Consider the following 14,634-nt stretch of genomic DNA (forward strand, 5'->3'; position numbering starts at 1 on the left):
CAAATTTATATACTCCAATTCGATTGGTGCCAGGGTAAATTGAATGAATGCAGATATGAAATAGCTATCATTCATTGTATCTAAATTGGTATTTTCAAATTCTGAATGTTTCTGTATCTGCATAATGTGATATCTAGAGCAAGAGAGAGAGAGAGAGAGAGAGAGAGAGAGAGAAAGAAAGAAAGAATATAAAAACAAAAGATAGAGATACATCTATAGATAGATACATAGAAATAAGACTAGATAGATTATAGAGTGTGGAGATTTTTCTATCAACTATGCCTTTCTTGGAGCTAATAGCTATATTCTGATTCAAACTGCCTCAGTTTATTCATTTTAACCCATTGAGGACAGACTGATTTTGCTACAACACGCATTTCCCATAGGCACCTGCCCGAGTATACTCGGGAATCGTCCTCAACGGGTTAAAGCTAGTGATCAGAGAATTCAAGAGCATCACTTTTATTACAGTGCTTATTCAGATAATCTCATTTTTGCCAAAGGCTGGTTTTGTAGCTCAGAAAGCCAAAAATATAGTTTCATCTTAGAAAACACTTCTCAATCTGCAAACATACTCATTGTTATAATATTTTATTCTAACATCCAATACCACCCTAATCTGTTTGTTATCTGTAGTGACAATCCTTAGACAAATTGGAAATGAATACAGGTTAAATAGAAAATAAACAGAGTAATGATGACATCTAAACATTGTCATTGTTAAGATTTTGTGTTGTATTAATCATCTCTTTATAACTGGACAGTGTAAATGTTGTGCTTTTTACATACTTCTTGTTGCAAAGTTGGAAATTTTCACACTTTGTGAATTGATGTGACTTGCATGTCTGTAGTTAAGTCTGACTTCCCATAATGTAAACACAGGGATGCCAGTTTTCAGGCAAAAGCCTGAATTCAAGCTCTGGTAGTATCAAAGTTTAGGCCCTTTTTTGTGTACAAAATAGTTTCATGTAGATGTATTTCATGCTCCCTCTGTTATTCTAACTGGCATACCTGTGAACATAAACAAAATCATTCACGTATGCACTGGTGTCAAATTGTGCATCAAATGAAAAAAAAAAACAGAAAAAAAAGAGAGAGAGAGAATCATACCATGAAATATTCCACATTGTTTTTGTGTTGTAATTCTGCTGATCCCTGAATCAATGTGGTCTGTAGGAAAGAACAATCTAGGAACAATGGAATATTTTCTTCATCTAAACTCTGAATGAATGATTGCGGCACCCTATAAGTGGTAACTTTGAACACTTTCATCTCATTCATGTGGAGCTGATCATGGCAGTCAAGTTGTCATTCAATTCCAGGAAGCATATGTTTGGGAGTAAAGTACATGCCCTGAAACTGGGTCAACACTTCAAACATCTTCCCTCTCCCAATTTGCTGTATGGATGATTAGATTAAGTGTCTGCCAGAGATCTACCTTCAATTAATCTGTCAATCAGCGGCATTTTGTCACCGCAGATTGAGGGTCCAGTTGGTCCAGAGACTCTTTTATGAATGGAGTGTCACAGAACATGTGGAACATTCAATCACAAGAGTGCGCGCCTCAACGGCCGCATGCCGAGACAGGTGTCAAACACGTACAGAGAAAAGTGCACTTTTACGAGATGTGTTCCGAGAGCAACGTCTGAAGTTTTGTTTAGTATTTTGAGGAGCTGCATGTGGACAGTGAATTTGAGTTTTCTACGCATTTATCATGATTTCTTTTACAGCAACAAAGACAATAGAGAGTGTAAGGATGTAATAATAATAATAATACATACATACAATTTCTATAGCGCCGTTCTCCACTTTGATTAAATGCTCAAGGCGCTTTACAATTGTACATGCTCATTGTCAGTATGTATATGCTCATGTGGAGATATTCTACAATACCACAGTTAAAACTTGTTATGTATTTGCAAGTGATATTTGCTGAAAGGTGTTGTAAATATGTAACCCGCTACAACAAAAGGATCCTAAAGTCGCTGACGGCTGAGCCAAGAAAATCGAGTTTGAAGTCAGATCATCAAAATCGGTCAAAACGATCGGATTTCTGTTTTTGGCATAATTTTGTGGTCTAATGGTTACATGCTAAATGGTCAAAGGAAAGGCAAGAAAATAGGTTTTCCGACTTTCAACAGAAAAGAAATGTGTCCGAAGATTTGGATTTAGTGCAGCAGCTAGACTCTGCCCCTAGCAACAAGGGAGTGATTTTATTGGTCAGGGTGTGGCATCCTGGTTGCTGATTGGTCGTGCGTAGACAACTGGGGCCAAGCTTGAATGAACATCGCAGAGGTTGCTAAGAGCATACCTTCTTCTGTCAAGCGGTGAAAACTGTCTCGCCTCCCCTTGATCATGATAGTGTCGGAAGGAAAACTTTGAAGGCGGCTTTCTCGAAACGCTGATTTCCTAAACCACTCGACATGCCCTAATGAAGTCATCAATATCTCCACAACCAAGTAATTTTATGAGTCGTGTTGTATATGAAATTAAAGTGGAAGAGTAAGGGAATAATGTCATGTCATTTTCAGAAAATTGTCCTCCCCCGACTTTCGGATCCTTTTGTTGCAGCGGGTCGTATATATGTATGTCCCAATCAGAAAAATGCAGTGTGTCAGCCTGGGGGTCTCTGTGGCCAGATATCCTTATATTGTTCATAAACGCACATGCACATACACAAACTATGACCTGTCACCATGGTAACCTGATAAATTTAATGACTTTCTGGTCTTGGTATTATTAGATTCTTCAGACTGCAATCAATATTTACAGACACAAAATATAACTTGTCCCAAATATAGCATGTTCATAAATGGGTTGTCCCACTTGATGGCAAAATAGACTCCCAAATCAAAAACCAGAATATGTATTATTGAAAGCTATCCATCAGATAACCGTAGTCGGGGGGAGGGGGGGGGGGGGGGGGGGGGAACTGCTTTTCGGTATGCATGCAATCAAGCTTTTTATGGGTGGGGGGGGGGTAGATAAAGTATTTTAATTGAATAGGCCTGTGCAGGATATCAAAGCCCTTTATTTCATGCAAACTAAAAAGAAATCAACTTAAAAACATATTCAATTAAACCAAGACTGGAAGTTAACAGGAGATATAACATTTTACTTTTGAAATAGAATATTGCAATGCTTATTTTTCAGGCCATTGAGGTAATTTTCTGTGCTTCAGAATCTGTGACTATCAAGAGTAATATTGTTGGTTGCTTATATACAACATTCATTTGATTGTGGCAAGATTTGACATTTATTATTGCATTTTCTCTCCCTTATTTCTTTCTTCGTCTTCTTTTTTTTTTTTTGACTCAGAGCCACCTTACCGAGCTGAAGACCAAGTTAGGTGTGGACATTCAGACAATGCTGTGTGTACCAATCATCAACCAAGCTACCTCAAAAGTTGTGGGTGTGGCCTGTGCAATCAACAAACGAGGTGCAAAGAAGTGAGTGAAAGTTATCCTTTTTAGCATCTGTGACCGATCACATGAAGAACTGGGTCGCAAAACGGGTTAAACATAATTTTAAAAACATCTTTTGAAGTAAGTCCATCATCAGATAGTGCAGAATAAAACCTTTCCAATGATACCCACTTGTTGAATGACAGGGAATGCTTTTGAAATTGTATTAAAAAATGTTCCATATTTTCTTACTATTTTCTTTGTTTATTAGCAGATTTAATTGCAAATATCTCATGTTGATAAGTATTGAATTAACTTGTTTTGCAGTCAAATTCATCATATTCAATTCTATTCATACAGTTATTCAGCAAGAAAATCTTTCGATTGTACAGAATGAAATGTTTGCAATTTGTAACAGGTATAATTCTGTAAAAGCCAGAGACTTGTTCAAATAGAATAGGCCCTATTAAGTTTATTGAATGTAATTGTACTATTAGTTGATACTGATTGCAGTTTATATGCTAATTAATTACCAAATGATAAAAGTTCAGAAACATGGAGGAAATGAAACATACTGATGCAGGCATGATATCCTGACCACATTGTAGGGGGAAAAAAAGAAGCTGCTGAAAACCGCTTATCCAATAATGGCGAGCCAGTGAAGCAAAATGGAGACAAAAGGGGCCTAAGCTTTCAATCCTAGCAGAATTTTCGTCAGAGGCAAAATGACAAACAGGCAGGGAGAGCAATCACATGTATGGACTGCACACAACGATCACAGTCTGAGGAGGGCTAGGGACACAGAACAATGCACAATTGAATTCTAACCCACCCTTTTTGTTTCCACTGTCCCTCATCCTCTTCAGAATATGCCATATTCTGATCATAACAGGTCCCTGACGATGCTCCTTACTCATTGCTTGGTATCCAAAGAGGATGGCGGGCACTTTTCTGAAGTGTCTTCCGGAACATGGGTTATCCCTCATTAGTGTTTAACCCCTCTTTTCAGTATTAACCTGTTGAGGACGGGCTGATTTTGCTACAACATGCATTTCCCATAGACACTTGCCCGAGTATACTTGGGACTCATCCTCAATGGGTTAAAGATTGTTTAGTATCCTTATAGACGTATACAATAACTGCCAAGTTCTCGAAGGGAATTTGTTAAGAACAAAATGATCACAAATGTCATATGCTACCATATGGCACGGGTTGCCAACTGGTCAATTTTGGTCCAGCCTTTCTTCTTTTGCTAAATGATTGAATGATACTGTTATCCATGCATAAAAACATGTGCCTATCAGCTACATCTTATTTTCATTGTTTTATTCATAGGCTAGCCTTTTTTCAAGGAAGATTCTTTGTGGCTTTTTTTTTTGTGGAGGGGGAGGGGTTGTGACTATGTGTCTGTGATTATGCAGATTTTCTTATAACCATACCTTTGTGTGGGACAGTTATTCAGAATGTGTGACGACTTTTAATGTAGCAGATGTGTGAGAGGAAATTCTATTCTCCTCCGTGTTCACACTGCTTCTTTTTGCAGCTTGTATCTTGCTGGGTAAAAATTGGGCAAAGCTTCAAATGGGATGTATATGTCTTTGCCATTTTATTGCGATATCTGAATAGGAACCTCAGAAATCAACAAACCGTGTAAATTTTGCGTGGCATTCTCCAGATTGCAGCCATTTGCTTCATGTTGGTTTCACACAGTGCAATGCTACTGTGACCAAAAAAAAAGAGGAAGAAAGAAGCTTATTGACCTTTTCAACCTCTCACACAAGAATCTGTAATACCAGCAGTAAAGTACACTTTGGCATTGCATTCAACCCCCTCCATCTCATCGATGGTAAGGGCGGAGCTCTATTGCGGCTCCTGCGCTCCTCCATTTCTGCATCCTCCTGCTCCTCCACTTCCTAGATTTATCCAATTTAGGATTATTCCTACCCTCCCTGAAAAATTTTGCCACACTTCAGAAAGAGAGATAGATAGATAGATAGAGGGAGGGAGGGAGAGGGAGAGATAGAGACAGAAAGAAATAGAGAAAGAGAGAGAAAGATATAGAAATAAAGAGAGAAGAAAGGGAGAGGTCTAGTTTAACAATTTGGTCATCATCAAGAGTCAGACGGGTCTGATGATGGGTTCTCCGGTAGCGTTCATTTGTGGAATTTGCGGGTCGGCGATGGCGTAATGCTTGGAAATACATGAGAATGGGAAGAGGCACATGGCACTCTATGCTGGGAAAGAAAATTTGTTAAGGAAGCCATGTGTGCCAGGTACCACAGTTCTGGATCATTTGTCCCAATTGCATGAGGAGAGGGGGGCGGGGAGGATGGGGAAGGACGGGGAACTGGTGGTGAGGGGTTGAAACACTATGCCCAGCAGTACTCATGTGTGTTGAATGTGAGATGTCAAAACTTGTAGGCACCATGCCTAGATGACCTGTTGCTTATCATTTGTGACCGTGCGCCTCAAAACGAACGTAAAGTCGCACACACTGATTTTGCGTGAGGGCTGAAAATAAGTGAAATGGGTCAACCTAGCCGAACTTGACTTCTTCATATTTTCTGAAAAAGCGGGTCTTCTTTTACATTATACCAAAATTTGGTATCATAAAACGGGCAGGAAAGTGTGGTTTTTTTTTAGCAGTTTATCTCAAACATTTTTGGTAGAATAGTGTGATTAGGTGTGTCTTTAGAATCTTTTTTTCATTTCTGAAAAACCTTGTCCTCACTCTTCACTTTCAACTCTAATAACTTTTGAAAGGATAGTGCTACTACTTTGAAACCTGGCATTAATTATGGACAGAATGTGTTAATTAGGCATGCTTAATTTCAGTTTAATTCGATAATCCCTTCATTGTTGTTACTCTGGTGGTTTACTTCCTGTTTTTTGTTCCATTCATCGCACAGCCAGCACGGTTTGGTAAAGATTAGGCGCTTGAATAGACACTGTACTTCAGAGCCTCTTTTCTCAGTTCACCCTTTTCCTGAGTTTGTGCTTTCTTTCCAATATTTAGATAGGTTAGGAGAGTCCATTTAATTTGAGTTATACATCATTTTAAAGCTTGAAGTCTGCTCTTTCAGAATATGGTCTTAACTAAAAATTCATGTCGGGCGACTTTTTGTTTGTTTTGAGGTGCAGTGTCACATTTTATAAATCATTGACTTGATTGCCAATGAATCTTCACTCTTGGCATTATTACCCCCCCCCCCCCCATTTTTTTTGTCTTCTCTAGTAATGGGGGCATTCTTATACCCCCCGTCTCTCTCTCTCTTCTCCATTGATTGTAAATATCCCTGTGTGCTCATTTTAGAGATTTCTGATTTGTCTGCTTTTCTTTTGCTTTTGTCTTTCTCCATTTTATTTACCAGGGTACTTTCTGAGCTGTCCACTTTTTAGTTAATGTTGCTTCCATTGTTCCTTATTAAACTCTCTATTATGGAAATATGGCAATTATTCATCTATTTTTTGTCTCTGTCTTTATCATTTCATCCTGTAATTATCAAGGCATTTGGAATTATTACTTCTTCTTTTTTTCAACAAACACTTCTTGTCAGTCATCTGTCATACTCTTCCATCCACTACTCTGACTGACACTGATTGTGTTTGTCTTTCTGTCTGTTTGTTTCTCTCTCTCCTCTTACTTTGTCACCAAATAGTTCCATTGCGCAGTTGTCTACTTTTGCGCCATTAAGCCACCCTAAAAGTTCATCATGTGATGACAGGCCACACGTATAAGTTTTTTTTCAGGTTTGGCTTCACCAGTGTATGGAATGCCGAGCTCCTTGAGGTTCCGTTTTCTTCCTTAAATCATGTCGTCAAGAACACTTTGTCTCGAGTACCTCCTGCTTTGGGTCTCTCTTCAACATGCCATAAAAAAAAAAAAAAAAAAAACTAGCAAAAATTCTGTGGGAGTCACCCATTGGTCATATATGTTGGCTGACCAGGGTGCCTAGATGGCAATCACATGTCAAGAAAGAGAAAGTTGTAGGGGACAGAATTAAAAAAGCATTCTTTTTTTTTTTCTTGTTAAAGTCTGTCACACCATTTAGGCCTCATGAGGCAATGACAATGATGATGTTCTGACATCTCTTGGCGTTGAGATCAGAGAGGAGAAATTTGTTGAGTTTGCTCCCAAGTTTGTTATCCTACACCATTCTACTTCCTGTAAAGAGACAGGGAGTGCTGTGTGATGGTCCTTGAAACATTTTTGTTTTCAAGCATTGCAGACAAGAGTCGCGTGTGAGTGGTTGAAAGGTGTTGTGTTCATCGGCACGTAGTTGAATTGTCTGCGAAAATGTGAAGCAGACCTCACGAATGTTGAGCGTAGTCATCCAGACAAGATGAAAATTCTAGAAAAAAAAGGAACATTTGAAACACATGCATCTCCAAAGCAAATTGCTGAGTTCAAATTGTTGGAAAAGAAGAATATGCTGACTTTGATACAGTGTGATGTTTTCTGAATAGGAGTATGTGTCTCTGATTCATTGCCCAAACTCTTGATTTAGGCACAGTGATTTTATCACGACAAAGCCAGGTTTTGGTTCAACAACAAATTCTGAGATTTTATCATCACCGTAGTGGTGGATCTTGTAGATGGCGTTAGTTAGATTAAAACAACATGATACAACACTGGAATGAAGTCATCTCTGACAGGGGCAAATTCATGCGTCAAGTTATGGGAATCTGTTAATCTCATCTTTGTATCTATTCCTTGCATGGTACTTGGTACTGCAACCTTTTCAGAATGATTCCAGAATATGTTTGCATTGATAGTGATCTTGAATAATCAAGATTGATCATTCATTCCCCCTTTTGTCTCACACCCAAATATTGCAACATGTGTAACCAAATTTGATCAAAAAACAACAAATGCTTACTTATTGTATTGATTCTTGCAACAACAACTGAAGTAGTAACTGCAGAGTCTGTGAATTTGATGGATGATTTCATTTTGATTTTGATTTGGCAAAATTGGACCCTTTGCCACCCAAAATCTGCCCCGGCACCACTAACGACTCGTGTATGGCACCATCAGCGATACAGAATTCACGTCTTGGAGTGGCGGCTTGCCACAATTGATTGGTCTGCACCCCAGCAGGGTCGCGTCAAAATTCAATTTGAGACATGGAACTAGCAATTTTGCAGACAAAGAGACCGAGAAGGAGGGATGGCAAAAATTAATATAAAGGAACATAACTTGAGTACAACAGACAGAGAGAAATATAGACAGACAGACAGACAGATAGATAGATAGATAGATAGATAGATAGATAGATAAATAGATAGATTGATTGATTGATTGATTGATTGATTGATTGATTGATTGATTGATTGATGATAGATAGATAGATAGATAGATAGATAGATAGATAGATAGATAGATAGATTGATAGATAGATTGATAGATAGATTGATAGATAGATAGTTGGACAAATAGATAGATAGACAGACAAATAGATAAATAGATGGGGGGTGGGGCAAAAGATGTAGCCATACTCGTGGCTGCAGTTTATGGATTAGGGGAGAGAAAGATTGGAGGACAGTGTATGTCTTAGTCTGAAACTCTTATTTGGATTTCAGCTGGACCTTATGGACATAGACACCTGCCAAAACTGATTATTTGGACATAATCTCAGGATGTGTTTGTGTTTATCTGGTGTTGCATGTGCATATATAGTGCTCCTTCAGTTTAGATGCCTTTAAAGAGAGCAAAAATGTGTATTGTAAAAGTGGAATTTTCGTGGTGGGGAAATTTTTGTGCAGTTTGCGCAATCAGAAACTAGTGCAAATATCAAAGTTCATGATTATTTTTGCTCGCCATATGTTCCAGTAATTATGTCTTGATTCCATGGAATTTAAAACACACAAAACTCATCTTACCTGGCTGGGTGCAAAAAACTTGCCCACACAAAAATGTCCACTCGTACAGTATTAGTTCTTAACTTATGTTATAATATTCCTCGAAGCTGCATATATGATGATGTTGCAGAACTTGTCTAGGATCAGAAAACTACCATCAATATTTTTCCTTTCTATTCTCAGAAGTTCCTTGATTTATTGGCACAAAGAAGGTCTTGACATAGATAATTGATTGAATTTGTGGGAGTTATGAAAAAAAAAATATTGCGTACTCATATAGTGATGAAGCAAACCCCCAATATCTGATATGCAACTGGCACCATGCACCGGTCAGAATCACCACATTCTTTATATCATACTATCTGACTTTCTCCTTGTATCTTATGTTGAAATACCAAACAAATAATGGTAATGTTTATAGTAGTATTAATTGGTATGTGAGTGCATTCGTGTTTGTGTCACTGTGTGTAAGTGTGCTTGAAATTATTCTATAAAAATATGCTTATACCGTTTGTCAATATGCACTTGTTTCGTCTTTTTGGTAAAATTATGCAGATCTCATTCAGGGTGGATCTGACATATTGATAAGCAGTGTGCACAAATCCAATTCCTTCCAGTGGCCCCCTTTAAGTCTTATTCATGAAATGAATTTCATTCAGAGATGGGATTTCCTACTTTTTTAGCACCAAATGGAGAGAGAATTGGTCGGGAGTATGACGGTTGTGACACGGGGATTAGAGTTTTATTGTCATCTTTCTCGAGTCAGCTTTTGTGAGAGATGAATATATACAGTATAATCCATCTCATTCTCATGAGGGGAGATATCATCTTTTGATTAATCAAAAGATGATATTTGTGAGAGATGAATATATATTTATGATTAAGAGAGATGAATATGTATTTACATATATAGATATTTGTGAGAGATGAATATATAAACCATTCATTCCTATGAGTGGAGATATAATCTTTTGATTCATCTGCCTTCTTCAATCTCCATCTTTCCCTTTGTCCCCCTCTTTGTCTCCATCTATCTATCTCTCTCTCTAATTTTGTCTCTTTCTCTCTCGCTTTCCTGTTTGTCTCTGTTTCTCGATTACTCTGTTTTTGTCCGTCTTTCTGTAATAACAATCAAAATAATGAACAATGCTTGTGTATAATATATAGCACAACGCAGTTTGAATGCAGCTCAAGGGACGTTAATGGAATATGGCATGATATTATCCATGTGCTCTCTTTGTTTTTTTCCAGACACACAAATGCAGACATTGATGTGATCAGACACTGCTTCCGGTACACCGTCCCAGTTCTGACTAGCACACTGGCTCTACAGAAGGAGAGACAACTAAAACATGAGACACAGGTAAAAAAAAAACAACTACAGAAACTGCCTATGTTGATAATTTGTCTAATGTTCAATATGGTGAGAAGTATGTGGAGAATGTGCAGCAGTGTTTCTGTGAGGCAACCACTGAACTTGGGTTGGAACAACCAGATGTCACAAAGATAATATTCTTGAAAAGGGAGAAAGAAGTAAAAGGTGAATGACATTTTACGTAAAGAACATACAAACTAAACAAAATAACTCAACTAAGAAAATATAGAAAGTAACATGCAATGATCAAGTGCTTGCTTGTATCACTTATTTGATGAAGCCCAAAGGAGACCATCAAATATTTATGGTTAATATCCTGCATATTTGATGATTTAAAAAAAATTGCTATGCTGTTGTTCACTTAACCTGTTGAGGACAGTCTGATTTTGCTACAACACTATTTCCCATAGACACTTGCCCGAGTATACTCGAGACTCGTCCTCAACGGGTCAATATGCTCTTATGCCGCTCTTGTGGAGTATATCCTCTCAAATTGATATCAGCATAACTTTCTCATGTATTTTCTCTCTCTCTTTTCTTTGCTTCCACAGTGTATGCTACAGGTGGCCAAGAACCTCTTCACTCACCTTGGTAAGTTCAGAGATGATGCGGTCCGGTGGTCCCGGATGCCCCTAGAGTTAGCCTCCCTCCGAGCCTCCATCAACCTTCTTACCCCAAACAGGCTTAATCTTCTTTTGGCAGCTGAGGCTGCTGGTCTACCGCTCTCCTCAGGGTCCGGCACGACCATTAACGAAGTCCTTGATGATGCCAGTTTGAATTACCTTGGTAGTGGGGTTGTTGTAAAACATGCAGAGGAGGGTGTTTCTGAGAGTTGTTTCTTAGATCAGTATGCTCTGGGTGAAGCTGAAAGTTGCACTCAGGGTTCCTTTGGAGTTCTCAGTAACCAAGAAAAAGTTAGTAAAGATGGCAAAGCAAAAGAGTCTGTGATGACTTCAAATGGGGATCTGACGGGGGCATCAAGTTCCAGCAGCATGGAGAGTCAGCAGGTTTTGTGGGACGACGTAGAGAAGGAGACCCTCCAAGCTTTGACGGAGCTGGGTTTTGGTAACAGCTCCACGGCTTTCTTCAACACGTATCCCCTGTTCAAGGTTGCCAAACCTACGCAGAGCCAGACCAGCTCTCTGGTCGTCACTGACTCCAGCTCAGAGTCCTGCGCAGGAAGCGAAGGCATCCAAGAGGTACCCAGTGTGTCCTCTCTGTCGACATCAACGTCCACTCTCAAGGATATCAATGATGTTGACATCTTGTGTGAGTGTTGTCACAGAAAGATGACACAAAGCTCTACAAGTTTAAGTAAGCAAAGAGATGAGCCAGTTACTGATTCTCCAGTAACTTGTCATCATAGTTGCAATCACCATGGAGATGAGACAGGCATCAAAATTCCTGTTCCCAGTGTCATCCAGACTTCTGCTGGCCTATCCCAGTGTCTGCTGCTGGACGACTCCACAAACTCAATTTCCTGCGAGTGCTACCTCACGGAGTCTGGGACGCTCCTGGAAGGTGCTTTCCAGGGGGTGTCCCAAGAAAGCACTCCTGATGTCCAACTTCTCTCAAGAAGAGGTCCTCCCCCATCGACATCCTTCCCCTACATTCCTGTGTCGACCACCTTGAAGCTACCGTCCCTGTCAACTCCCTCAATCAAGATCATCCCCCCTGGATCCTCTCAACCAACCCTTGATGAACATGCTCCAGGATGTTCCCAGGGATCCAAGGCTCTCCTTGGCACCGTGGAAGCCCAACAGCTGCTGAGCGCCAATAAGTCCACCATCCAGCTGGACTGGAACAGCTCTGTGCTCAGCGTCAAGCAGGTTCCTGTTATTCCCTTCAAGGCACCGGATCTCCACGAGACATGTACGTTGACTGCTCTTTTCGGATGTTTTAGAGTTTGTGTTGAGTTCCACCAGATCTACTTCGGTTGCATACTAACTTGATGGTTCTCTTTCCCGGCTGTTTTCTTGGAATTTGTGGAGGATATTTCTGTTGATGTTGTTCCTGTTGCCATTCAAACAAAATTCGTGCACTCAGAAGAATTTCAGTGTGTTTGTTTTTTCACATGTTGGGATAGTGTCATTCTAAAAGGCACTTACCCTGTATGCATGCTTGGAATTACATTTTGTTGCTTATCTTTACAATATTTTCTCTGTGGATGAGCTGTTCTGGGTTTGTTTGATTCATAATGTGCATGCATTGTTGTTTAAGCCATCCATTTGGCTTTCTTTGATCTTGTTTGAATATGTCTGAGATACTTACATGTATCAAATCTTTCATGACTTTTTCTTGATTCATATTTCCAAATAGTCTTTGTAATGTCATATTTTGCATAATTGTGTAAGTAATTTCATAGATTGACAATGCTTTTGCAGGTGAGCAATAGGGGAGTTAGTGATAAGACTGTTTTGATAGCATTGTGGCTCTGTGTTTGATATTGTTAATCTTTCTTGACTGAACTGTACAGTGATGTTCAAGTGTATGAATTAACACTTCAGCTCATAGAAGTTTCAAAAATTATGCTCTCACTACAAATACCGCTTTGCTATTAAATAGATCACACACAGTGGGCATTTGTTACACTTCTGTCTGTAGGAAATAATGAGTACTGCAGTGTGGTAAATCTGGTTACTCAGATTTTTATTCTTTTGAAGCATCTTTTTTTTATTTTCAGCCCTGATATTATCAAAGCTTCATTTTTTTCCATGATATTAGATTATATGAGAAGAAGAAAATACTTGATAACAGTTCTGAGGAGTGTTATTATGCCAATAGAACCAGGATTATACTGATGCAAAATAACTATGGCATCGGAAAAAATATACAAAAATCTGTCAAGTGTAAAATCTGACAGTATTATGTGGCAGATTTGAGTAGTCAGAGCCTCTTCTTCGCTTCGCAACAGATTCAGTAAAACATTAAAAATTGTGTATCACTGCAAGTAATTTGGCGGCCAAATGTGGGGGAATATTCTCCTTGGTGGGTAGTGAGAGCAGAGGAAGGGTGCTGTTGATTGGTAAACATGCCTGAGGGGGAATTCATCTGGTTCAGACTCTTTTGAGGATGAACCCTAGCATATTCAGGTAATCCTCTTTTCTGGATGCCCCAAGATGAAAGGAAGAATCACATTTGTGGTTCACTGCCTGTGTTGTTTTCAGAATATATGCAGATAGATAGATAGACAGATAAATAGATAGATGGATAGATTGCACTTTCCAAACTTGAAATGATTTGCTGCAAAGAGTGCAGAAGAGGAAATAGGGAGAGGAAATTGGAATAAATTGATGTCAATGATTGGGGGAGGGGACGTTAGTTTGCTTCCATTTTCTCTGTTGAGTTGATTTGTGAGCATATCAGTCAACATACTTGTAGTTATTCACATCGGGAGTTTCAACAAGGGGATGACAAAAACAAGAGCACGAAGGCATTGACTTGGCATTTCACAGTCACATATGAAAACAGGTAGAGACAAGTATGGAAGAATAAGAATACATGTGGGACTCAAAAGTCATGTTCTGTTCGGAAGTTCTGTGGAATTGAGTTCACATTATCATTCGTACTGATACCTGTTTTTTCCGTACTGCAGCATTTCCGGCCTTTTCAGGGACTATGCCTTTTCATGAAGGTGTTTTTTTTTTTTTTTTGGTGTTGTTAGGGGGTGAAAATCAAGGATACATAGCTCTTACTGATGCAAATTATTGCAAACACTGTTTACTCGTAAGGATATTGATGTACGGTTCGTATTATCACATTGAATTCTGAGGCACAGTTGATGCTAAATTTGTGTTCTATTCCAAATTGTTGCTTAATACAGGAGATATGTAATGAAACTTTTAACTTGCCTCCGTGTGAAAGTACAATTGTACGGTGAGGACATGAAATGACATGATCAAAAATTCACCTGTCCTGCTTGCCCCACTGTGCTCTACTGTTCGCTGTTATCTCGGTTTTGTTTTCAATGTGTTGCCGCAGTGCACAGGGTTT

The 14,634-nt window shown here is 39.0% G+C and overlaps 1 protein-coding gene across 1 annotated transcript in view; it reads left to right on the top strand.

The window, feature by feature from the left end:
- The window catches only part of LOC139709564 (cGMP-dependent 3',5'-cyclic phosphodiesterase-like), a 72,461-nt gene that overhangs the window by 30,353 nt on the left and 27,474 nt on the right, over positions 1 to 14,634 (top strand). Inside the window, exons 6-8 of the mRNA XM_071621527.1 lie at positions 3,319 to 3,449; positions 10,518 to 10,629; positions 11,193 to 11,232. Coding sequence (XP_071477628.1) covers positions 3,319 to 3,449; positions 10,518 to 10,629; positions 11,193 to 11,232 — 283 coding nt within the window. The remainder of the gene's footprint in view (positions 1 to 3,318; positions 3,450 to 10,517; positions 10,630 to 11,192; positions 11,233 to 14,634) is intronic.

This window comes from Diadema antillarum, unplaced genomic scaffold (genome assembly GCF_040938485.1).
Source record: "Diadema antillarum isolate AM-2024a unplaced genomic scaffold, OU_Dant_1.0 scf00000038, whole genome shotgun sequence".
Lineage (NCBI taxonomy): Eukaryota > Metazoa > Echinodermata > Echinoidea > Diadematoida > Diadematidae > Diadema > Diadema antillarum.